At 55.3% G+C, this 25,786-nt stretch overlaps 3 protein-coding genes across 3 annotated transcripts in view; all 3 read left to right on the top strand.

Moving 5' to 3' along the window:
- Positions 1-459: 459 nt before the first annotated feature.
- LOC141736676 (scavenger receptor cysteine-rich type 1 protein M130-like) overlaps positions 460-25,786 on the top strand; it is a 105,023-nt gene continuing 79,696 nt past the window's right edge. Inside the window, exons 1-2 of the mRNA XM_074571231.1 lie at positions 460-790; positions 1,993-2,301. Of these exons, the coding sequence (XP_074427332.1) occupies positions 460-790; positions 1,993-2,301 (640 nt within the window). The remainder of the gene's footprint in view (positions 791-1,992; positions 2,302-25,786) is intronic.
- Positions 3,179-4,966, top strand: LOC141736680 (scavenger receptor cysteine-rich type 1 protein M130-like). The gene is made up of 4 exons (XM_074571237.1): positions 3,179-3,195; positions 3,658-3,923; positions 4,281-4,595; positions 4,956-4,966. Exons 1-4 carry the CDS (start codon positions 3,179-3,181, stop codon positions 4,964-4,966), a joined length of 609 nt encoding a protein of 202 aa, XP_074427338.1.
- On the top strand, positions 4,793-8,938 carry LOC141736679 (antigen WC1.1-like). Its single transcript, XM_074571236.1, has 4 exons — positions 4,793-5,518; positions 5,929-5,964; positions 6,247-6,384; positions 8,847-8,938. The coding sequence occupies exons 1-4, from the start codon at positions 5,086-5,088 to the stop codon at positions 8,936-8,938; spliced, it is 699 nt and encodes a 232-aa protein (XP_074427337.1). The 5' UTR covers positions 4,793-5,085.

The following is a 25,786-nucleotide window of genomic DNA, read 5'->3' as shown; positions in this document are numbered from 1 at the left end:
CATGAGTTGGGGGGATCCTTGGGATCATGTTGGTGTTCATGAGGACACAGAAAGGCCTGGGGGTGTGTGAGCTTGGGTGGTGCCAGGGCAGGTGGTCAGCAGGGGGAGGTGTGGGGCTGGGGGCATGGGGCTGTTATGGGGTGTTGGGCTGGGGAGGAGCGGGTTCCCTGTGCAGTGCCTGGGGGCACAATGAGTGGGTGGTCATGGGAGGGGGCCATGGGAGTGGGAGGAGGTTCCCAGGGCTGTGTTATGGTGAATAGCCCATCGCAGAAGGGCTGGAGTACTGCACCCCTAGCCTTCACAGGCTGTGGGGAGAGCAGGGACCCCTACACTGGCCAAGGGACAGCCTAGAGGGGTGAGGACTCCCACCCTCCCACCGTGGTGCTTCTGACTCAGCCTGGGCAGGGGGGGGCCTTCTAGACCTGCACTCTGGGGCTCGGTGCTCTCCTGAGCGGTCCCATGTCGATGTTCGAAGGGGCTGCAGAGGTGAAGCTGGAGGATGGTGGCGGACGCTGTGCTGGGAGAGTGGAGGTGAAACAGCAGGGCCAGTGGGGGACTGTGTGTGGCTACAACTGGGACATGGACAATGCTGCGGTGGTTTGTAAGCAGCTGCGCTGTGGGTCTGCTCTTGAAGCTCCTCGGTACGGACATTTTGGGCCAGGATCTGGCCCCATTTGGATGGCTGATGTTGAGTGTCATGGCACCAAGTCAGCCCTGTCTGATTGCACAGACACAGAAGATTTTCGACAATACTGTGATCACAGTGAGGATGCTGGAGTGACGTGTTCAGGTACGGTGCCAGCCTGTTCCCCACCTTTGTGACCAGGACGGGGGAAGGGACCTGGCTGTGCCCTCAAGGAAACAAGGGATTACTGGAGAAGGGCCTGGTGTGGCTGGTCACACTGCTGAGCTGGGACTGTCATTGCTGGTTTCCCCGGTCCCTGAGGAAAAGCCAGTGGGAACCCGCCACTGCCTGACGCCTGATGTGTCTCAGCCCACCCTCCGTCAGCGCCTGGGGCTGGGAGATGGTGCCCTCATGCAAGGGAACTTAGAGCAGCTCACATGGCCACCCACAACCCTGGGCCCAAGGAGGTCAGGGACTTTTGGGTTGTCTCCCCTGGCAGACATGAGTCCCCGAAAGCAGAGGGGCTGCTCAGAGGGCAGGGGCCCTGGGCTTGGGCAGAAGAGCTGGGTGGCTCATGGCCACCTCATTCCCCTTCCAGAGCCACCCCATGAGAGCGAGCCCACAGGGAAACACCCCTGTGCAGGCAGCGCTGACCTGCTGCCCAGCCTCTCCTGCCTACCCCAGCCCCTGCCTGCCCTGTGCCAAGGGCACTTGCCAGCACTTTCTGGCTCTCCTTGCCCTGGGAGCTTGTGTCAGCCCAGGGCTGCTCCGCTGCCCCCTCTCCTGCCCTCTACCCAGCTGGGGGCCAGGGATGTGCACCCCTGGCAGTGTTCTCTGGCCCTGGCTGAGGACCCTCCCCAGGCAGGTGCTGGAGCTGGGGGCTGGTGGAGACAGCGACTGGAGGTACAGCTGCACCACATCTGCTCCCTCTGACATGTCCCATCTAATAGCAGTGCCTCAATGGGCTCCATTTCTGGTGGCTCCAAGGGGTTCCTCAGCCTGGCTCTCAGCTTGGTGGGGCAGAGCAGGCTGCAGCAGCCAGCAGAACCTCAGCCCATCTCCTTGGGCTCAAGCGCTGCAGTGCCTGGGGCCAGTGCCAGGTAGCCCAGGGTCTCCAGGAGGGCAGCAGTTTTTCTAAGCGCTTCCTGTGGCTGTGGGTTTAGGAGAAAAGCCAGCCCACGAGTGCTGTGATGATGTTGGGGGAGCAGCAGGGGGTCCCTGGTGTGTTTGTGCCATCAACACCCACTGGGAGCTGCTGGGAGGGTCGTGGGGCTCTTTGCCTGTAGCCACCTTGCAGGCCAGGTAGGACATGGGTATGTAACTGCCAGAGGGCTGTGGGAACTCACAGGGTTCTTTGGTTACTCCAGGATTTGTCCGGCTGGTTGGAGGGGACAACCCCTGCTCAGGAAGAGTGGAGATCCATGATAGGAACGAGTGGAAAACTGTCTGTGACTCCGACTTTGGTCCCAAAGCTGCCGACGTGGTCTGCAGAGAGTTGCAGTGTGGCACAGCCCTGTCTGTCCCCGGGGCAGCTCACTTTGGAGAAGGGGCTGGTCCCATGTGGGACAGAGAGCTGCAGTGTGTGGGGAATGAATCCCTTCTCAGCTCCTGCCCCACGGGGTCCCCCAGGGACCAGCCCTGCACCCACGCGAATGCTGCCGGTGTCACCTGCACACGTAAGGACTCAGGGCAGGGTGTTACCACCGCGGGTGTGCCGATGATGGGGGAGCAGGGACGGGACTGTGCTGTGCTGGGTGTGAGGACAGAAGGGGTGACCACAGAACCATAGAATGGTTTGGGTTGGAAGGGACCTTACAATGTCATCTAGTCCAACTTGCCTGCAACCAGCAGGGACCTCTTCAACTAGATCAGGTTGCTCAGAGCCCCGTTAAACCTGACCTTGAATGTTTGCCTGCAGCCCTAAAATGGTGCAGAAGGAGGAGAAAGGCAGGGTGTCCATTTGCCCTCTACTCCACCACCCAAGGGAGAAAAGCACAAGTCTGCCCTGTCTCATCCTTCTCTGTCCAGAGTTCACAGGGTTCAGGCTGGTGAACGGCAGCACGGCGTGTGAGGGGAGGGTGGAGGTCCATGTGCAGGGGGCCTGGGGCACCCTCTGTGCCTCCCGCTGGGACCTCTTGGACGCCCACGTTCTCTGCCGTCACCTCAACTGTGGGTTTGCTGAGTCCATTCCTAAAGGAGGGCATTTTGGGAGAGGAAGCGGCCCTGTCTGGAGAGACTCCTTCCACTGTGACGGGACTGAAGCCCACCTGGGAGAGTGCCCAGTGACTTCCCTGGGGGCCTCGCCGTGCTCCCATGAGAACGACGCTGCTGTCATATGCTCAGGTGAGTGCAGGAAAACACTCGGTTACTCTGTTTTCCTCTTAAATGCTCCCAAAGCAGGGGACCCTGTGGCAGTGCAAGGCTCTGGCTCAGAAGGTCCCCACAGAGGGCTGGCGGCAGGCAGGCGAGCTCCAAGGCCCTCCTGCAAGGGTGCCAGAGCCTGGAGACGTGCTGCAGGCTGCCGGGCTCCCTGATGCCGCCAAGGGCTGTGTCATGGCTGCTCTCCCCAGGCCCAGCTCGCTTCGCATCCCTGCGGCTGGTGGGTGGAGGAAGCCCGTGCGACGGGCGAGTGGAGATCTTCCAGCACGGGATGTGGGGCAGAGTCCTGGATGAGGAGTGGGACGTGCAGGAGGCCAGCGTGGTGTGCCGGCAGCTGCAGTGCGGGGAGGCAGAGGCAGCCTACAACCCCCCGAAGGCTCAGAGAGGGACGGGTCCCGTGGGGCTGCGCGGGGTGCGGTGTGCAGGGCACGAGGCCAACCTGACCCTCTGCAACACCTCCCTGCCTGAGAGTGCGCTGGAAGCAGGGATTGCCGAGGACGTGGGGGTCATTTGCTGGGGTGAGTGGCGCTGCACGGCCCCCCCAGGCTCTGGGCTGGGTGGGCAGCCGGCCCTTGACGGCAGCCGGGGTTTCCTGCTGCTACAGGGAGCCGTCAGGTGCGGCTGGTGAACGGGCCTGGGCGCTGCGCTGGGAGAGTGGAGATCTACTACCAGGGCAGCTGGGGGAGCGTCTGCGATGACGGCTGGGACCTGTCTGATGCTGCCGTCGTTTGCCACCAGCTGGGCTGCGGAGGGGCGCTGGAGGCGGTTGGCTCCGCTCGCTTCGGGGAAGGCTCCGCTCAGATCTGGCTGGAGAGCGTGAACTGCTCCGGGGCCGAAGCTGCTCTCTGGGACTGCCCGGCAGGGTCCTGGGGGCAGCATGACTGCGGGCACAAAGAGGACGCAGGAGTCATCTGCTCAGGTGTGTGCCGGGAGCTGTGGTGGGAGCCCAGTGCCCAGGCAGGCTGGGACGAGGGGAGAGCTGGACACGGCCGAGGCTGTTCCTGGCCAGCTCTGAGCCCCTGACAAAGGCCATCGTGGGGACACCCATGCACAGGTGCCCTCAGTCCCACCGGGGGTCCCTGGGGAGCTCTGCTGTCCCTGACGGTCAGCAGGGAGGGCAGGGGTGTCTGTCCATCAGGGACATTTCTCTGTCCGTGGGTGCAAGGGGGACTTGCTGGACGTGCCTTTGCCTGTCTGAGGGCCTGGCGGGTGCAGGGGTGTCCCTGCTCCCCCAGCCCCAGCCCAGCCTGTTCCCCCTCGCTGCCTTTCCTCCCAGAGTTCATGGCCCTGAGGCTGGAGAACGGCACCAACTGCTCCGGGCGCCTGCAGGTTTTCTACAATGGGGCGTGGGGGAGCGTTTGCTCCAACTCCATGACTCCTGAAACTGTGTCGCTGGCATGCAAGGAGCTGGGCTGCGGGGACAGCGGGTCCCTGGAAACACAATGGCCCTACGGCAGGCTGTCTGGCACGGCCTGGCTGGATCGTGTGGAGTGTGGGGAGAGAAACAGCTCCTTCTGGCAGTGTCCCTCCGCTCCCTGGCACCCGCAGTCATGCGACGACCTGCGAGAGGAGACCCACATCACCTGCAAGGGTAATTCTGAGCTAGCCGGGCACCAGCATCCCCTGCATTCCTGCTCCTGGCTGGGCATGGTCAAATTCCTGGGCCTGCAGGGGCCTTTCGTTTCCATGCCAGACACTTGTCCTGCTGGTACCAAAAATGGGACTTCCTCTCCTGGAGCCCCACACATTCACCAGCGGTTGCCAGCTGGGCTCCCAGCTTCGCCTGGTTGAGGCAGAGGTTTCTCGAGGCAAGGTCCCAGAAGGGAACAGCCAGGGCTCCGAGGAGTGTCCCTTCCATGGACACCCTCCTGCTGCTCTGTGACCCAGGGTCCCTTTGGGGCTGAGCAGTCAGGGTCCCCCACGTTTCCGTGTGTGTCCCCGGAATGACCAGGGTTCAGCTGATGGTATGATTGGCATGAGCTGAGCTGAGCCCCGCTCTCTGCTGCACGCCCCCCTGCAGCAGCCCCTTCACCACAGCGTTTCCCTCTGCAGGGAGTCAGCCAGAAACACCCCCGGCCCCAATGGCTGCGTGCCCCAGCACCCCGAGCTGCACAGGTAGCTGCTCCTCTGCATGCCCCTCTCTCCTGGCAGGGCTCTGCCTGCTGTCCCGCGGCCCTGGGAGCTCTCTGCCTTCTCCAGACAGGGAGAAGATTCGTGCTGTGGGAGGGGAGAAGGGGTGCTCTGGCCGAGTGGAGGTGTGGCACCGCGGCTCCTGGGGGACGGTGTGTGACGACTCTTGGGACATGCGGGATGCCGAGGTGGCATGCAGGCAGCTGGGCTGTGGCCCTGCGGTGTCTGCCCTGGCCGAGGCTGCATTTGGGGAGGGGAGCGGCCCCATCTGGCTGGAGCAGGTGGAGTGCCGGGGCACAGAGCCATCTCTGCAGGACTGCTGGGCCCGGCCTGGGGACAGCGGTGCCTGCCGCCATAAGGAGGACGCGGCCCTGATCTGCTCAGGTGAGCGGCAGGGCTGCGACACCTCACAGGGAGCCCTTTTCCCCATTGCGTGCCATCATGGCTCCAGAGCTCCTGAGCGCAAGGCCATCCCTGCAGAGCAGGAGAGCCTTTTGCCGAGTGGGCAGCAGCTTCTGTGGGGCTGGGTGTCCTCCAGCTTCTGCCCGCAGGGCCCTGCAGCCCCCAGGGGCACCTCCCGGGCTGCCGGCTCTGTCCCTGCTCTGGACCCTGCGCTCCTTCCTGGCCATGCTCACCAGTCGTGCAGGAGGGGCGATTTGGGTGGGATGTGGCAGGGATGTCTGCACATGCACACGTGCGCACACACACACACACACACGGGGTGTCAGAGAGGAGGCTCCCTGGTAGCTGCACCCCCACCCTCTCAGCCCAGCTCTCCTTCTCCTCCTCTGCAGATGCACCCAGGACGGCAGCACCAACCCCTCCAGCAGGTAACCCGTCCTCCCCACCAGCGCTGGGTCTTCTTGGGGCCAGGCTGTGACCCACAGCCGGAGGGAAGGGGCTCCTTGCTGGGCTGTGAAACTCCCAGGAGGAGGCAGCGGGGTAGCGGTGGGGCGGGAGGCTGGGGAGGGCTGTCATTCACCCAGCCAGGTGGGAGCTTCCCCATCCCTTATCCCTGAAACCTGGTATGTAATGGGGGTCAGGACTGGGGTGTGCCGGCCCCTCACCTCTCCCAGGCCTGGTGCTGCCCTTTCTGTGTTCCTGCCATGCAGATCCCACCCGGGGCCGTCTGACCGGCAGCGGGAGAGTCTCATTGCCCGTCATCATGTGCATCATCCTGGGAGCCCTTGTCTGCCTGCTCCTGGCCCTCCTGGCCGGGCAAGTGCGAAGCGCCAGGGCTGGGCGCAGAGGTGGGTCCCTTCCCAGGGGAAGATGCCTGCTGGCAAGGCCAGGAGTGCCGTGGGGTGTCAGTGAGCGGGAGAGGCAGAGCTGGGGGGACAAGAGTGTGTGCTCTCTGCGGGATCCCATCCCCTCTCTGACCATCCCTGGGCCAGCCCTGCCTCTGTCCACAGGCTCTGAGAGAGCTCAGGAGCCCTTCCCTGAGGCCGTGTATGAGGAGATCGGTTCCAGCACAGCATGGCAGAAGCAGGCAAGGTTCAGCGGCTCAGGTTGGTGTGCGTCCCTCATTGAGTGCTCTTTCCCCTGGCTGCCACCCAGGGTTGAGCCCTGCAGCCCCCTAACCCATGGTTCGTGCGGTTGTGGGGCTGTTGGATCTGTGTGGGGAGCACCCATGTCCTGGGCCTAGGAGAGAAGCATTCCCCCCACCTGCTCTGCGCGTCCCATTTGGGGAGAGCCCCTCTCTGCCTGTCCCTGCACCCTGGGGGACACCTGAGGGGTGAGGGAAGGGGCTGTCCCAGGGCAGCTCTGGCAGGCCCTTGGAGATGGGCTTTGTCCCAGGGCAGCAGGGTGAATCCTGAGCCCTCGTCCCCGTGCAGCCGTGGCTCTGTGGGTCCCACGTCCCCAGCAGCACTGAGCACAAGCTGGGTCCGCAGAACGCACTCCCCTAACACCCGCTGGGCCTCTCTCCAGGCTCCTATTCAGAGGGGTCCCTGAGCAAGCTGCAGCCCTACCCTGGGGACAGCGAGGAGGAGGATGGTCCATGGCCAGCACCAGGTAATGGGGGGCAGGAAGGGGTGGATGTCTCCTCCCTGCAGACATGTGATGGACAGCAGTGTCACTGAGCGTCACCCTCGGAGCTGGGATGACGGGCGGGATCTCCTGTGGGGCTGCAAACACCGATGTCGGAGCCCCACGTCCCTGCGCATCCTCCCATCCTCTGCTCTGCAGAACGCATCTTCTCACTGACACCAGCTCTCCTCTCCTTTCAGACGTCCCTGTCCTGCCTGGAGGTGACCCAGCTGATGGCTATGATGATGCCAGGGAGGTTTCTGACCCTGGGGAGGATCCTTCCCCTGGGCAGGAAGACTGGGAAATGCCCAGGGTGGCAGAGGAAGGATCTGGACCAACGGATACCCCTGGAGGTGAGAAGGAAAGAAAGTGCTGCTGGTTCCTGGGGTGGCATCCCTGGCGTTGGATGATTCGCTGTCACAACGAGAGCCCAATGTGCTGGGATGGGGGAACCTGCCCCAGGAGTTTCTTCTGGGGTACCGTGGGTGGGAGAGGGAGCTGAAAGTCTCAGGACTGGTGAGGAGAAGGGAGAAAGGTGATGTACAGCCCAGGAGAGGCACCCCATGGGGTGAACATGCAATGGCCTGCCTTGCTTCTTGCAGGGCCAAACCTGCTCTCCCAGAGAGGTGCTGGTGCCCCCGGAGCTGAGGGGGATGGCTGGTCCCTGTCCCCAGAGAGCACGGGCTATGACGATGCTGAAGAGGTGTCTGTGGCACATCCCCCTGAGGACACAGAGGCTGTGACACCGGAGCTCAGTGCACAACGGTCCCTGAGCCCCGGGCCAGGAGAGCCCGTCCCTGCAGTGCAGCTGGGGGCAGCCAGGAGGGAGGAGAGGTCTGTGCAGCTGGGAGAGCGATGAGCACCAGGGAACCCTCTCCCTTTTCCCATGGGCAGCAGAATCTGCCAGGGGTTTCCTCGATTTTGATTCCCCTGTTTTTACACAGGGGCCCCCATATCAGTTCTTATTAAAAGCCTTTGAGCCAGAGCTGTGCTTGCCTGCCCAGGTGTTTTAGTGTCTCCCCGAGGGTGGCTGGAGGAAACCAGAGCCCAAAGACATGGCGGTGGGGAAGGGGTATGTCTCGGGTGGGTGTGTGGTGCAGGGCAGTGAGCTGAGCTCAGGTCCAGCACAGCTGCCTGCCTCTCTCCTGAGAGGGGGCTCCAAGGAGGCAGCGCACACAGCCCTCCTCACCCCACAGCCAGACCCTGGCTGGGCAGGGCAGGCCCACAGTGCCTGCAGAGGACCAGAGGCTCCAGCTCCAGCCTTTCCCTGAGGCTGGGCATTCAGGGAAGAAGCCCCTTGGAGATGCTGGGGATGGAAGCCAGGATCTCCCACATGCAAAGTGGGCGCTCTGCCACTGAGCTACACCCTCTGGAGCCTTCCCAGCAGGAGACACTCTCCTCCCATGAGGGGTCTGTGACAAGCACAGCCCCGTTGTCCCCTGGGTGCCCAGGGACCCTCTGCAGCAAACAGCACTTGATCCCTCCTGAGATGGGGGAAGTCCGCACGGCCTCTCCCCGGGGCCTGATCCTGGCACAGGGCTGCACTGCAGAGCACTGCCCCTCCAGCGTCTCTGAAGAGCGATGGGGCAGAAGGAGGCTCTGGCTGCAGGTGCTGCTCCCACGCTCTAGCCCCCTCCAGGGCCAACGGAGAGGAGAAAACTCCTGAGCCTCCTCTGCCCCCCAGGGCAAGGGCAACCCCCCTGTGTGCCACATCTGTGCACAGCGGCACAGGAGGAGAAGTACAACAGGGTGAGGGACATGCCCTCCCTGGGGTGAGGTGCCCCCAGGCTCTGATGGCACCCCAGGGTGTGCGATGGGGCAACATGGGGGCAGAAAGCTCACATGCCCTCATCCATGTAGCGGGCCTCCTCCTGCACCCCTCTGCCCCGCAGCATCCCAGGAGGTGGGGTGAAGGGCAGGTGTCCATCTCCATGGGGCTGATGCCCAGAGAGGAGCATATTGGTGTGTTAGCAGTCATTGGAGCAGGGGGGCAAAGGGGGCCAAGAAATTCTGCTCAGGACAGCGTGTGGCTAAACAATACTGATGGCCATGCACTCCGGTGGGTGATCCTCAGCGTGGCTTTGTCAGCTGTCCTGGGCACATCAGAGGTCCCACTGCAACACCCCCCCGGGGGAAGGATGCTGCCATTCAGGCCGCAGCTCCAGGGAGTGCCTCTCCCTGGGACTATTGGTCCACTGGCCTCTGCTCTGGGAACTGAAGACAAGGTGCAGGAGGCGCCTGAGGAGGGGAACAGACTCTGCACCCTTGAGCATGACAAAGAGGAGAGGAACTGGGTCGTGCAGAGACCCCGCAGAGGACACATCCCGATCCTGTGGAGCAGGGAAGGAGGCACAGCTGGAGACCACCCCAAAGCAGCCCTGAGTGGAGAGTCCTGCCCAGGGGCAGGCTGGGGACTTGTGGGGCTGGAGGAAGGCTCCTTCTAAGCCGCAGACGTGCAGGTCCAGGGCAGGGACAGTGCTCTGGCAAGAGGTGAAGGAGCAAGCAGGGCTGGGGCAGGCTGGAAGGTGGCAGACGGGCTCTGCAAAAAGCAGAGGGAGAAAAATTACTGCTGAAGCCCAGGGCTGAACCAGGCACCTTTAGATCTTCAGTCTAACGCTCTCCCAGCTGAGCTCCTTCAGCCCTGCCCCAGCAGCCCTTGTCCCTGGGCCACCCCTGCCGGGCCCCAGGCTGACACAGACGAGGAGTGCTCCTCAGGGAGGTTCCCAGGGAAAAGCTGTGCCCAGCCCCGGACAGAGGGGACCGGGCCCCTCCCTGCCTCCAAGGCCAGGTGGGCTCCAGCTTTGGTGGAGGCCACGTTGCGCTGGGCGTGCCAAGATGTGTGTGGGCCTCCTACAAAGGGGACAGGAGTGAAGGTAAGTGGGCAGGCCAGGCATGTGCAACTGCAAAGGCTGAGGGTCAAAGAAGCATAGGACCGATGGAAGACCTTATCACCTGGAAAGCCTCCTCCCACCCATTTTTTTCCTTGTTGAACTTTCTCAGCTTCATTCCCAGCTCCTCTCCCTCCTTCCCCCTGAGAAGTGCAGGGCGATGGGGAATGGGGGTCCTGGTCAGTCCATAACAATTCCTCTCTGCTGCTCCTTCCTCCTAACACTTTTCCCATGGGGTCCCTCTTACTGGCTACAGTCTTTCGAGATAAACCTGCTACAGCATGGGCTCTCCTCAAGCTGAAATTCTTTCAGGAAATATCCAACCTCTCCAGTGTTGGGTCCTCCACCAAGTGCAGGGATTACCTCCTCCGCTGTGCTCCTCTCCTTAGGCTGCAGGGAAATACCTGCTCTACTGTGGTATTCTCCACAGGCTGCAGGAGACCATCTGCTCTGGCACCTGGAGCACCTCCTCTCCCTCCTTCTTCACTCACCCTGGTGTTTGCAGGGCTGTTTCTCACACTGGTTTTTCCCTCACTCCTCTCCCACTCGAGCCCTTGTGTCCTTTCTTAAATACACTCTCACAGAGGTTCCACCATCCTCGTTGATGGGCTCAGTTTTGGCCAGCGGTGGGTTTCTTTTGGAGCCGTCTGGAACCAGCTCTGTCTGGCACGGAAGCAGCCCCTGGTCTGTTCTCACAGAGGCCCATGCCTTCAGCCCCACCACTACCAAACCCTGGAGACGGACACCAATTCCACAAGCCCTGGCTCTGCACCACAAACACTCTGGTGTGAGTCCTCACCCCGCATGGGCACACGGTACAAGCTGCACTCCGAGGATTTTTCCTCCTGGGCACTTTCCAGCCCAGCCCAGCTCCCTCCAAGCTCTGCCACCTCCCCTGCCCTCTCTCCATCCCAGCCCAGTCTGCGCTGGCCCAACAGCAGAGCCTGCCCCAGGGTGCTGCAGAGCTCTGGGCACTCACTCCACAGCCACAGCCCCTCTGAAGGGCACCACAGCTGCTGGGGGGCAGAGGAGGGTCAGCCCCAGAGACGGGGGGCATTTGGGCACAAGGCAAAGGCAGTCAGTGGGCCCCTGTGTCCTCCTCCCCGGGATGTTCTGAGGGGTCTGCAGCCCCTCTGTGCCATCCCCTCTCCCCAGCCCAGTGCAAGAGCCCTGGCCCTGGGGACCCTCAGGCAGCTCCTGCCGCCCCAGTGACACAGTGGCACTGGGACAGCCTGCCCCAGGCTGCTGCAGCCAGAAAGGTCTCCTCATCTCCCGTTTATTCAGCCCTGCTGCTGATGGGTCTCAGAAAAAGAAGTGTTAGCTGGTTCATTTTTTGTTTATTGAAACACACACTGACTGAAACACGCTTACTGACTCTTTATTTCCAGAAATATTTTTTGTCACAGACGAGAGGTGAAAAGTTTAGGAGGAGGGGAGGAATAGTGAATGCTTGTCACATCAGATGCTGTGAATCCTTTGCAGAGGAAAGTACACAGTCCATGGCTGCTGAAAAATGTCCAGTCAGTTTCCTCAGGGCACCCTTGAGCTCCTGGTTCCTCATGCTGTAGATGAGGGGGTTCACTGCTGGAGGCACCACCGAGTACAGAAATGACACCACTAGATTCAGGAATGAAGAGGAGACAGAGGGGGGCTTCAGGTTGGAAAACACCCCAGTGGTGATAAAGAGGGAAACCACGGCCAGGTGAGGGAGGCACGTGGAAAAGGCTTTCTGTCTTCCCTGCTGTGAGGGGACCCTCAGCACAGCCCTGAAGATCTGCACATAGGACACCACAATGAAAACAAAACATCCCAAAAACCAAAAGCACTAACCACCAGAAGGCCAGCTTCCCTGAGGTAGTCTGATTGTGAGCAGGAGAGCTTGAGGATCTGGGGGATTTCACAGAAGAACTGGTCTAGGCCATTGCCTTGGCAGAGAGATATTGAAAATGTATTGACCATGTGCAGCAGAGCATTGAGAAAGCCACTGCCCCAGGCAGCTGCTGCCATGTGGACACAAGCTCTGCTGCCCAGGAGGGACCCATAGTGCAGGGGTTTGCAGATGGCAACGTAGCGGTCATAGGCCATGACTGTGAGAAGATAAAACTCTGCTGACATCAAGGTGAGAAATAGAAAGAGCTGTGCAACACATCCCGAGAAGGAGATGGCCCTGGTGTCCCAGAGGGAGTTGGCCATGGCTTTGGGCAGAGTGGTGGAGATGCAGCCCAGGTTGAGGAGGGCGAGGTTGAGGAGGAAGAAGTACATGGGGGTGTGGAGGCGGTGGTCACAGGCTACGGCAGTGATGATGAGGCCATTGCCCAGGAGGGCAGCCAGGTAGATGGCCAGGAAGAGCCAGAAGTGCAAGAGCTGCAGCTCCCGCGTGTCTGCGAATGCCAGGAGGAGGAAATCAGCCTCAGAGCTGCTGTTAGACATCTGGCGCCTCTTGGCACAGGGTCATGTCCAATGAGGAAGAGAGTGACAAGTTAGAGTAGACTTCTCCAAGGAAAACCTACTTCGTTTGTTGTAGAAATCCCTGACAATGCCTCTGTCTTTTCAGTAATGCCTTGCTGTGGCTCCCTTTCCCTTGAGCTGTGGTTGGTACTGGCTGAGGTTGGCAGGAGAGCAGGGGCTCTGCTGAGGTCCCTGGAAAAGCCACGTCTGCCCTGCAGCAACTGTTAAATAGGAACACGGGGTGATTTTAGATTAAATGTGATTTTCAGGTTAAATCTGCTTGTGATAGAAAAGAGCATTGTCACTCCCAATTCACCTGACTCCAGAGCAGAGCTCTGGAGATTTTGTTTTGTTATTTTTGTTCGACTTGCCCCAGCACTCGAGCAAAGTGTTTTTAAGGCAGAAATTTTTTGCATTTCTGCTGTACTGAAAGTGAAATATTGTGGGTCCCGAGTGGCAAAGGGGCTGTACCTTAGTGCAGAGCGAGGAGATGTGTCTTCTCCATGGGGCTCCTAGATAACAAAGAGATACCATGGGAGAGCTGAGCCCTGGTGGAGGGCAGCGCAGTCCAGCAGGACCCCCCAGGAAAAGAAAGGAATGTCCTAAAGATGGGGTGTTCTGCTCATTGCCAGCCCCGCACAGTGCAGTGCCCAGAGCTCACAGCCTTGGCGGGGATAAAGGCAGCACGGACTGATGGGAAACACGTACAAATGCCTTGATGTTTCTGCAGAGGGAAGCGGGACAGGGACAGGCCGATGGTCACTCAGCAGTTTCTCCTCCCCAGGGGTCGGGTGTCTAATCATAGAATCACAGAATGATAGGGTTGGAAGGGCCCTCTGGAGATCATCTAGTCCAACCCCCTGCCAGAGCAGGGTCACCTACAGCAGGTTGCACAGGAATGCGTCCAGGCGGGGTTGGAATGTCTCCAGAGTTGGAGAATCCACCACCTCCCTGGGCAGCCTGTGCCAGGGCTCTGCCACCCTCAAAGTAAAGAAGTTCCTCCTCATGTTTAGGTGGAACTTCCTATGCTCGTTTGTGCCCATTACCTCTTGTCCTGTCCCTGGGCACCACTGAGAAGAGCCTGGCCCCATCCTCCTGACACCCACCCTTTGAGTATTTATAAGTGCTGATAAGGTCCCCCCTCAGCCGTCTTTTTTCCAGACTGAAGAGACCCACATCCCTCAGTCTTTCTGCATAAGAGAGGTGTTCCAGCCCCCTCAGCATCTTGGTAGCTCTCTGCTGCACCCTCTCCAGCAGTTCCCTGTCCTTCTTGAACCGGGGAGCCCAGAACTGGACACAGTACTCCAGGTGCGGCCTCAGCAAGGCAGAGTAGAGGGGGAGAATGACCTCCCTCCACCTGCTGGCCACACTCTTCTTGATGCACCCCAGGATGCCATTTGCCTTCTTGGCCACAAGGTCCCATTGCTGGCTCATGGTCATCCTGTTGTCCACCAGGACTCCCAGGTCTCTTTCCACAGAGCTGCTCTCCAGCAGGTCAGCCCCCAACCTGTCCTGGTGCACGGGGTTAGTCCTCCCCAGGTGCAGCACCCTGCACTTGCCCTGGTTGAATTTCATAAAGTTTCTCTCTGCCCAACTCTCCAGCCTGTCCGGGTCTCTCTGGATGGTGGCACAGCCTTCCGGTGTGTCAGCCACCCCTCCCAGCTTTGTGTCATCAGCAAACTTGCTGAGGGTGCACTCTATCCCTTCATCCAGGTCGCTGATGAAGATATTGAAGAGGACTGGACCCAGCACTGACCCCTCGGGAACACCACTCCTCACTGACCTCCAACTAGACTCTGTGCCCCTAATCACCACACTCTGAGCTCTGTCTTTCAACCAGTTTTCAATCCACCCCATTGTCTACTCATCTAACCCACGCTTCCTAAGCTTCCCTATGAGGATGCTGTGGGAGACGGTGTCGAAAGCCTCACTGAAGTCAAGGTAGACACCATCCACTGCCCTCCCCTCATCTATCCATCCAGTCACGCCATCACAGAAGGCTATTGGGTTAGTCACACAGGATTTCCCCTTGGTGAATCCATGTTGAGTACTTCTGATAGCTTTCTTTTCCTCCACATGCCTTGAGATGACGCCCACAACGAGCTGTTCCATCATCTTTCCAGGGATGGAGGTGAGGCTGACCAGCCTGTAGTTCCCCGGCTCCTCCTTCTTGCCTTTTTTGAAGACTGGAGGGATGTTGGCTTTCCTCCAGTGCTCAGGCACCTCGCCTGTTCTCCAGGACCTTTCAAAGATGATGGAGAGCGGCCCAGCAATGACTTCTGCCATCTCCCTCAGCACTCTCGGGTGCATCCCATCGGGGCCCATGGACTTGTGGATATCTGATTGATCTAATTGATCCCTCACTCGATCCTCCTCAACCCAAGGGAAGTCTTCTTCTTTCCCTGTTACTTCCCCCAATGCCTGGGACTCCTGAGGGCTGAGCCGAGCAGTAAAGACCGAAGTAAAGAAGGCATTCAGTAACTCCGCCTTCTCCCCAGATCCTCTGTCCCCATGGCTCCTGTCTCATTCAACAGTGGGCCCACAACTTCTCTGGTGTTGCTTTTGCTTCCAATATACTCGTAGAAGCCCTTCCTGTTGAGCTTGACATCCCTGGCCAGGTTTAATTCCAAGGCGGCCTTGGCTTTCCTTGTTTCATCCCTGCATGCTCTGGCAGCATTCCTGTAATCCTCCCAAGGGGTCAGTCCCTTCTTCCACGTATTGTAGACTTCCTTCTTCCACTTGAGCTTTTTCAGAAGCTCCCTGCTCAACCATGCAGGTCTCCTGTGTCCCTTGGCTGATTTCTTTCTCTTAGGGATGCACTGATCCTGAGCTTGGAGGAAGTGGTCTTTGAATACCAAACAGCTCTCTTGAGCCCCTTTCCCGTCCAGAGCCCCAGCCCACGGGATCTCTCCAAGCAGTTTGGGTAGCCATGATCCTGAACTCCATCATTTCATGATCACTACAACCTAGGGTGCCCCCAACCTTAATGTCCCCCACCAGTCCCTCTGTGTTTGTCAGTACCAGGTCCAGGAGTGCTCCTCTCCTTGTTGGCTCCTGCACCACCTGTGTCAAGAAGTTCTCATCAATGCACTGGAGGAGCCTCCTGGACTGTGCGTGCCTGGCTGCGTGGTCTGCCCAGCAGATATCGGGGTGATCGAAGTCCCCCATGAGAACCAAGGCCTGCGATTGCGAGCCTACCTTCAGCTGTCTCTAGAAAGCCTCATCAGCTTCCCCATCCTGATCAGGTGGCCTGTGATAAACACCCACAACAGTGTCCCTCATGTTGGCCTGCCCCTTAATCCTCACCCATAAGCTCTCGACCCTCTCGTCATCCGCCCCTAGTGAGAGCCCGATGCATTCCAAATGCTCTCTCCCATGGAGTGCAACTCCACCACCACGCCTCGCTGGCCTGTCTTTCCGGGAAAGGACGTAGCCACCCATGACAGCATTCCAGTCACGCGAGCTGTCCCACCACATCTCAGTGACTGCAATGAGATCGTGGCCCTGCGACCGAGCACAGATCTCCAGCTCTTCCTGCTCATTCTCCACGCCGCGTGCACTGGTGTCTCAGCATTTCAGAGAGGGAGTCGTGTGTGTAGTTGTGACCCTTGAGATGTGCTGTGCCTTCTGGCTACCAGAAATACTGGCACACTGGCCCACGAGCGCTGAGCAACTGCGCCCTGGCAGCTCCCGAGCAAGCCCAGGACTGTCCCCACCCCCCTTCAAATCCAGTTCAAAGCCTCTCAATGAGCCCTGAGAACTCAGGGAGTTACCAGGGATTCAGGGAGTCATACTGGGAGCACTGGGACCGCAGTGGGAGCACTGGGGGGAGTCAGGGGGTCATGCTGGGAGCACTGGGACCACTCTGGGAGGAATGGGGGGAGCCAGAGAGGCGCAGTGGGAGCACTGGGACCACACTGTGAGCACTGGGGGGAGTCAGGGAGTCATACTGGGAGCACTGTAACCGCACTGGAAGCACTGGGGGGAGTCAGGGGGTCATACTGGGAGGACTGGGACCACACTGGGAGCATTGGGGGGTGTCATTGTGTCATACTGGGAGTACTGGGACAGCACTGGGAGCACTGGGACCGCACTGGGAGCAGTGGGGGGAGTCAGGTGGTCATACTGGGAGCACTGGGAGCCCACTGGGAGCACTGGGGGGAATCAGGGAGTCATACTGGGAGCACTGTAACCGCACTGGGAGCACTGGGGGGAGTCAGGGGGTCATACTGGGAGCACTGGGACAGCACTGGGAGCACTGGGGCCAGTCAGGAACTTTTACTGAGAGCACTGGGACCGCACTGGGAGCATTGGGGGGTGTCATTGTGTCATACTGGGAGCACTGGGACAGCACTGGGAGCACTGGGGCCAGTCAGGAACTTTTACTGAGAGCACTGGGACCGCACTGGGAGCTCTGGTTGGAGTCAGGGGGTCATACTGGGAGCACTGGGACCGCACTGGGAGCACTGGTGGGAGTCAGGGGGTCATACTGGAAGCACTGGGTCCACACTGGGAGCACTGGGGGGAGTCAGGGAGTCATACTGGGAGCACTGGGACCGCAATGGGAGCACTGTGGGTAGTCAGGGGGTCATACTGGGAGCACTGGGAGCGCACTAGGAGCACTGGGGGGCGTCAGGGTGTCATACTGGGAGCACTGGGACCGCCCTGGGTGCACTGGGGAGAGTCAGGGCGTGATACTGGAAGTACTGGGACCGCACTGGAAGCACTGGGGGGAGTCATGGGGTCATACTGGGAGCACTGGGACAGCACTGGGAGCACTGGGGGCAGTCAGGTGGTCGTACTGGGAGCACTGGGAGCCCACTGGGAGCACTGGGGGGAATCAGGGAGTCATACTGGGAGCACTGTAACCGCACTGGGAGCACTGGGGGGAGTCAGGGGGTCATACTGGGAGCACTGGGACAGCACTGGGAGCACTGGGGCCAGTCAGGAACTTTTACTGAGAGCACTGGGACCGCACTGGGAGCATTGGGGGGTGTCATTGTGTCATACTGGGAGCACTGGGACAGCACTGGGAGCACTGGGGCCAGTCAGGAACTTTTACTGAGAGCACTGGGACCGCACTGGGAGCTCTGGTTGGAGTCAGGGGGTCATACTGGGAGCACTGGGACCGCACTGGGAGCACTGGTGGGAGTCAGGGGGTCATACTGGAAGCACTGGGTCCACACTGGGAGCACTGGGGGGAGTCAGGGAGTCATACTGGGAGCACTGGGACCGCAATGGGAGCACTGTGGGTAGTCAGGGGGTCATACTGGGAGCACTGGGAGCGCACTAGGAGCACTGGGGGGCGTCAGGGTGTCATACTGGGAGCACTGGGACCGCCCTGGGTGCACTGGGGAGAGTCAGGGCGTGATACTGGAAGTACTGGGACCGCACTGGAAGCACTGGGGGGAGTCATGGGGTCATACTGGGAGCACTGGGACAGCACTGGGAGCACTGGGGGCAGTCAGGTGGTCGTACTGGGAGCACTGGGAGCCCACTGGGAGCACTGGGGGGAATCAGGGAGTCATACTGGGAGCACTGTAACCGCACTGGGAGCACTGGGGGGAGTCAGGGGGTCATACTGGGAGCACTGGGACAGCACTGGGAGCACTGGGGCCAGTCAGGAACTTTTACTGAGAGCACTGGGACCGCACTGGGAGCATTGGGGGGTGTCATTGTGTCATACTGGGAGCACTGGGACAGCACTGGGAGCACTGGGGCCAGTCAGGAACTTTTACTGAGAGCACTGGGACCGCACTGGGAGCTCTGGTTGGAGTCAGGGGGTCATACTGGGAGCACTGGGACCGCACTGGGAGCACTGGTGGGAGTCAGGGGGTCATACTGGAAGCACTGGGTCCACACTGGGAGCACTGGGGGGAGTCAGGGAGTCATACTGGGAGCACTGGGACCGCAATGGGAGCACTGTGGGTAGTCAGGGGGTCATACTGGGAGCACTGGGAGCGCACTAGGAGCACTGGGGGGCGTCAGGGTGTCATACTGGGAGCACTGGGACCGCCCTGGGTGCACTGGGGAGAGTCAGGGCGTGATACTGGAAGTACTGGGACCGCACTGGAAGCACTGGGGGGAGTCAGGGCGTCATACTGGGAGCACTGGGACAGCACTGGGAGCACTGGGGGCAGTCAGGGAGTCATACTGGGAGTACTGGGACAGCACTGGGAGCACTGGGGGGAATCAGGGAGTCATACTGAGAGCACTGGGACAGCACTGGGAGCACTGGGGGGAGTCAGGGGGTCATACTGGGAGCACTGGGACATCACTGGGAGCACTGGGGGGAGTCAGGGGGTCATACTGGGAGCACTGGGACTGCTCTGGCAGCACTGGCGGGAACCTGAGAGTCATACTGGGAGCACTGGGACCGCACTGGGTGCACTGGGGGGAGTCAGGGGGTCATAATGGGAGCACTGGGACTGCACTGACAGCACTGGCGGGAACCTGAGAGTCATACTGGTGGCACTGGGACCGCACTGGTGTGATAAATGATTTAATCGCAAACAGGTTTCCCATTAGAATTTATAATTTATTAAAGGAACAAAGGCAAGCAAACAGCGCTGGGTGTGCCGGGGGTCTCTGCCCAACCAAGACACACACCTTACAGACCCCATTTTTGGTTTATATCTCCTATACTAATACATATTCATAACTGCCTCTAAAATGGTTGGCCCTTGCCAAAAATGGGTGTATCCCCCCCCTTACAGGTCACTATGCAGATAACAACAGGACCGGTTTAAGTTGGTATTCTAGAATGTTCGCCAGGTGGCTCCTGCAAAACACAGACACAACAGACACACCGTCTCATCTGCGATAGACACACCGTCTCGTCTGCGGCCATACAGACAAAACAGTCAAAGGTCACACTTCACCTGACACGAATCCACGCTGACACGAATCAGTTCAGCACGTTTCACAGTGGACAAGATCAAATAATTTATTGTTCTATTAAAAAAAAAAAAAAAAGGTTCTGAATGTGAATGGAAAACCGTTTCCTGTATTCACTTACCTTTCTGTTCTGATGTATTTACTGATGCCTGTCTTTATTCCCAGTCATGGAATTCATAGAGTCGGTTCTGTGTGAGTAGCACGCAGTCAGTTTGGTTTGAACTAAGCCGTGGGCAGAGCACTAGCGTAAGGTTTGGACCCAGAAATGTGCACTCTTGTGGGCCATGTGTCAAATCATCTATTTGTGCACAGAAATAAAACACACAAAATCATTTTCTAAAAAATTTCAGGCTGCTCTTAGTTTCACCTTTGCCTCTTCTCCACTAATCAACATTATTTTTCTTGCTAGAAGGTGTACAAGGAGTTACATTCTGGGTAAGAGCTAGAGTCAGGGGGGTTTGTGTTTTCATTGCTGTTTTGCCCTCAGAGGGCTGCTGAGAGTCATGGTCACTGTCTTGTCAATCTTCTCAACCTCTCCTCTTCTGGGGAGGAGCAAGTAAGCGAGCCAGTATCAGGATGTCTTTTTAAGGGAAGAAGCTTAGTTGAAGACAAGAGGATGTATTTACACTGAGACTGACACAGGCCCTTTCCTGTGCCTTCATTAACTTAAACAAAGTCTGAGCTGAGCGGAACAGAGCATGTGCCTCTCATGTTCCTGCACAGGGGCTATAGGGTAGAAAGGCGTGGAGTTCACAGCACCGGGAGGGACAGTGCCTGACAAGAGAGTGGGATTTTCCTGAGAAGGGAGGAATGGGCTGAGAAAATAAATAAAAGTGGAGGGAAGGATGGGGCTACTCCCACAAGAAACCTTTCCCTTTTGTCAGATCTACGGGTGCAAGTCAACAAAACCCAAATCCTTGGGCAAGTTGGAAGGCACCTTGTGACCTTTCACTTCCACAAGTTTTATGCACAGTTTTGACTTACTTAGGGGGTGGATGATGAGAGGGAGTAGACAGCTGAGATCAGATTTAATTTACTTATTAATTACTTGCTAAACTCTGTGTCAATTAAGAAATAGCGCTGTTGTGAAGACAGAGGGGTCTTGTGGCCAGAGAGGAGACTGCTAAACTAGGTTGATAGTCTCTCCTAATCGGCCTTCCTTGTCCTTTTGTCCTTTTCACTGGTTTCTTTGACTCTTCCTTGTGCTACTTTCCTCTTCTTAAACCAAGGATCATTTGAATTCATATTCTTGCAATGCCAGTACCTCTTTCTGTGATGTTCTTCAATGGAAGGGTTTGAGGCAAGTGACAAATACCACCATGAAAAGTATATATGCAGTGGTGTTATGCACATGCCTGGAATATTGTTGCCATTTCTGTCATGATAGGTACTAGATATGGGGAGTGTCTGTTGCCAAGATCATATGCATAGTTAGCATCTTATATTTTGCCTGTAATCAATCATCCGTCCTACGAGGGTATTGCCTGGACCTTTCCAGTGCATCTCTAATTGTGGTGTTTAAAGCCTGGGTAGCTCTCTGTTCGAATGGGAGCCATCACTGGCAGAGCAATCACTACCTTTGTTTGATAGTATTTGCGCTTGGCATTAGGATGAAGGGTGTTTGGCATTTCTCGCCAGCTGGATGTATTGGAAGTGTGGACAGCTGTAATGTGGTGGTGCAAGCATAAGAAACTGGTAAGTTGTTTTGTTTGTTATAGCAATTGTGTGAGCTGATGGCTGAGCACAAGCCTCATATAGGTAAGATGGACAAACCTGGGCCTCAGTTGCTGGAGCTGAGCCCAGGGGAAGGTTTTTCTATCCAAGAGGAATATGTGGCAGCACTACGTATCTAAGGCACCCCATAACCTATGGAGCCAGAATGAGAGGTTGTAATGACTTGCATTTTCTTCCTTTGAAGTTCTAAAACACCTCGTCTCATTCATTGAAGTACGAGTACAAGGAAGCCCACTGAATGTACCAACAATTTTAAAATTTAATATATATATCTCCTGAAATTAGACCTTGATAGTGCCAATTTAATTTCCGTCTTTACCACTTTTGTAAGGTTTTGTTGCTGCAATCAGTTTTCCAGAAGTCCGGAAGGTGGGAAGGCTACTTATCTTCCATAACACATTTTGCTGGCTTGTATGATATTCGCACTTCTAACAAAAACACTGAGTCCGTAACGTTGTTCACAGTGTCTGATTTGAAGTGGGTTGTGTGGTGGGAAAAAGTCATTACGTTCGCATTGCCTGTATTCCTTTGCATAGAAAGGATGTAGCTATTTGTTCCCATCAGGCAATCTTGTTTTGCTGTGCTCTTTCTGGCACCTTTCCCAAGTGTAGTCAAGAGTGCTTTTTGTAGATCCCGGAGGGATCGTTAAATGCACCCAAGGTTTACTAATTTCTGTAAATTGAAAGGGGCACGGTGGTGAGGTGTTTTTAGGAGTCTCTAGGGATCCAAAAGCATGTAGTAAAGGCTGTCTTTGGACCTATACCAAAGGGTGAACCATGTTACAGAGCTGTAATTGAGTTTCTGGACACCTCCCTGGGCTCAGTCAACTGTGGGTCAACATAACACGCGCTCTTGGGTGCTTTTAGTTGCAGAAAGTAACGTTCCTTTACTGCAGTAACAAGCATCACCTGGGCACTAAGAGACGTCTTTTTGAATGACCAGACATATCGAATCTTAACCAGTGGTTATATGCCAGTGTATTGCTCCTGATATGAAAAAGTATGTATTTACTACTCAGGTAAACAGCTTGCTAAAATGATTAAACGGCTCATGAAAGAGCCAACGAGTCATGGCTCTCCAAAATAAGGTACAACCTACTGTATTAATGACACAGGAGTAAAGGCAAGTAGATTCTGCTCTATGTATAGTATCTTCAGATGGAACGTCTCAGGACTGAAACCGGATTTCACAGTAAAATTCTTCAATCTGAGAGGAAGTACCATTTTGCAAGGTCATTTTTGTAATGTAGATATTGAGAGAGGGGAAGAACCACGAAGGGCAGTATTGCAAGTGGCACATACCTCTGTTGGCTAGAGATGTTAAATATGTTAATTTTAAAGTACCTTTTTCCAAGAGAATTTCAAATGCCATTTTTCAGTTGTTTTTTTTTCCTCATTTCTCTGCCACTTCTTTCTGTCCTTTACCACCCTACCAGTTTCGTGACAAGATAGATTTGACTCTTGAGAGTCTGAAAGGCACAGCTGAACGTCTGAGGCAGCCACCTTCAACCTCAGCAGAGGTTGAGAAGATTAAAGAGCAAATCAGTGAAGATAAGAATGTGTCAGTGGATCTGGAAAGACTTCAGCCGGTGTATGAGATGCTTAAACAGAGAGGGAAGGAAATGATTGCTCACTCAGAAGGAGCCGATAAGGATATATCTGCTAAGGGTAATAGATGGAGGAAAGTTTCATGTAGTGGAAATGCAGCAAGCTGCAGCATATAAAAATGTTCATTTCTGATGACCACTGCTCTGGGGATTGTGTTCTCCTGGAGAAGCTGGAGAAGATGTATAAAAGCAAAGTATTTGTTTAAAATAATTCATCGTGGATATGACCTTTGTTTTATTTTTTAGGGTTGTGGTGGTTGTTTCCACTTAAGGTTATGAGTCGTCCTGTAAAGGAACAATTTTACAGTCCAAATTTTAAAAGATACCCATATGTTTCTGCTGTAGAACTGTAGAGAGATTTATGGCCAAGAATCGTTTGCCAAGGTAGTAATCTAGTTCCTCTGTTGTTTAGCTGTTCAAGATAAACTAGACCAAATGGTCCTCATTTGGGAAGACATCCAGACCTTGACTGAGGAGAGGGAGGCCAAATTGCTGGATGTAATGAAACTAGCCGCAAAGTTGTGGTGTAGTCACGTGGCTCTTGCAGCTACTATTGTCCTACTATTGTCCACAAGAGCATAGATGAGGTATGGGAAATGCAGGTGCTTGAATCTGCTACGCCAGGTGCTTGTTCAGCTGAAATTGGTATATCCTCCCTGCCCCCAACACATTTTGCAAATAGACATTTTGCAGCAAATGTAAGATACCCGTGAAGCTTTTATGATAACGTAAGGTTTGCTTTTCAAGTAAATGGATCTTGGCTCGTATTAGTTCAGAATGTATAGACAATTTTATTGTATTGATTTATGGGTTAAAAGTTCTGTAAAAGACAGAAAGGTTTTTTGTGGAAATAGTCACTGATGAATGCAATAGATGGCTACTTTTTGCAATAGGAATGCTGGAATAAATTTGAAACGTATCTGGTTTATGCCAAGTGCAGCATCTTGACTGAGACAATGCTGCTTGGATGACTACAGAGTACTGACAATTTCTCCAGTGTTCAGCAGTGTGTTTCTTTTAAGCTACCTTTTTGATAAGGATGCAGTTCCAAATGATTTAATAATACTATTTCCCATATTGACTGTAATCCATAGGTTAATAAAACTATTCAATAATCAGTATTGAATTTTACAGCTTTTGTCATCCAGAACGTCGAGTGCATTCTGAAGGAAAGTAACTATGCAGTGATAAGGAGAACAAGAGTTTTAACATGGAATTAATGTGAACTATTCATGCTTAGTTTATTGGTGTTATTGATGAGTGAATAATGAGTGAACGCACATTATACAGCAGCAGTAACATTCTTTTGTCCATTGGAGTAAATTTCACCTATTTGCAGCTGAATTCTGCCTGGGATGCCTTAAGCAAAACAAGGAAAGACCGGGCAGATAAGCTTGTTGAAGCTCTGCAGGCAGCTGTTCCATACCAAGAAGGACTGCAGGTAAGATGGTGTGATACACCTAACCCAATCTTGAGTCAATAGGACTTAATGTGGTTGTAGTAAAAAATGTTACGTGATTGGGAAGGTGACATGTGTCACTGATTCTAGTGACTGTTTTCTTCAGTAGGCAGATATTTTTTGTCGGGGTTGGTTGGGTTGGAGGTTTTTCTTCCATTAAAGACTAAATCTGTTCTTTTCTGCATGTAGTTGTTCACATACTCCTCTATGTATAGGTTCGAAATTGATGTCCCCTTTATTGGTAAGACACAAGTTTAGAGTAATCCTGCTCACATTTCCTGGCGGCAGTCAGTACGTAACATAATAGGCGAGTTGAAGGTGTGACACGTTTACATGATCCGAAAGGAACAGAATACAGGTCCGTATACTCACCTGCAGCTGTTTTCTTTGAGTGGAGGACAGTGAAAGAACTTCAATTTTATTCCACCTTTTTTATAAGTGAAATATTTCAGTTTGACTATTTTAAGTCCAAAATATTAACATAATGTTACTGGACCATTACAGGAATTCTTAGCATAATTATACTAAGAATATAGACATACTGGACCATCATTCTTAGCGTAATTTATCCAATCACAATACTTTGGAAGATGATTCACTTTTAAAATCGGTAGGTAAACCTTCCAGCAGTTTTTTAAGATATCTTTTCTCTATATGTGCTGTATTTTATTTCATTTTTTTGCCTATTCTTTGCAAGTTTTGGCTGAGTGGCAGGCCTCATGTCTTTTGTCAGTAAATGGCTGGAAGATGGAAACAGTAGAAAAGTTTTCATGGTCAGATTTTGCAAAGCTGTCTTTTTGCCCAGTAGAATTACTGTCTGTCTTGGTTCATTAGATCTTTAAAAACAGAGTTTCACATGACACTGAGGGCAGTTGCTTGTGTGTTCGGTGCAGATCGAGCAGCAGAACACATCTTAATAATAATGCAACACCTTGTTTTCCATGTTTTTTTCTCCAAGGTCTCTTATTTTCATACTGCCCAGAGGTTGACTTGTAGGGTTACATTAGGAACATTGCCGTTGCTTCAAGAGCTTTGTATTTCCTGGGGCTGCACATTGTGCATCCTGCAAGCTTGGTACTTTGTAAAAGAACTGTATTTAACTGCCGCCTTACGCTCATTTCAATAGACAATATTAAAAGTATTGTGGGCAGATTGTTAGCTACAGCTGCCTCACCCTGTTGAGCGTGTTGGGGGGGTTAGTTCTCCTTTTGCCAAGGAGTTGTGTAGCAGTGGGCAGCTCTGAGAAGCCGTCCTAAGCCCTTCTCCGTCATGAATCACAGATAACAGGCAGGAGGAAAAAGGGCCTGGCAGAGGTATTTTTTCCTCTATGTAATTAATTGCCCAGAGTGCTATAGGTGTTCTTAATCTTTAACTGGCGTGTTCTTGAGGTTGTTCTGCATTATATCAGGAGTAAGGGAAGTACCCACAAAGCCTCAGATCTGGGGAGACTTCATTTGTTTTTTGAAGTTCCAGCTGCCTCATCCTGAGGAGATTCAGTCAAGCTCAGGTATTGGCCATCACTGTCTAATCTGTACTGAATGGGTCGTGTTCCATCTTCCTGATACAGATACCGTTATCCTTCAACAGAAGTT

This window comes from Larus michahellis, assembly GCF_964199755.1.
Source record: "Larus michahellis chromosome W unlocalized genomic scaffold, bLarMic1.1 SUPER_W_unloc_1, whole genome shotgun sequence".
Taxonomy (NCBI): domain Eukaryota; kingdom Metazoa; phylum Chordata; class Aves; order Charadriiformes; family Laridae; genus Larus; species Larus michahellis.
Note: the sequence above shows the minus strand (reverse complement) of the source record. Positions and strands in the feature narration are given on the sequence as shown.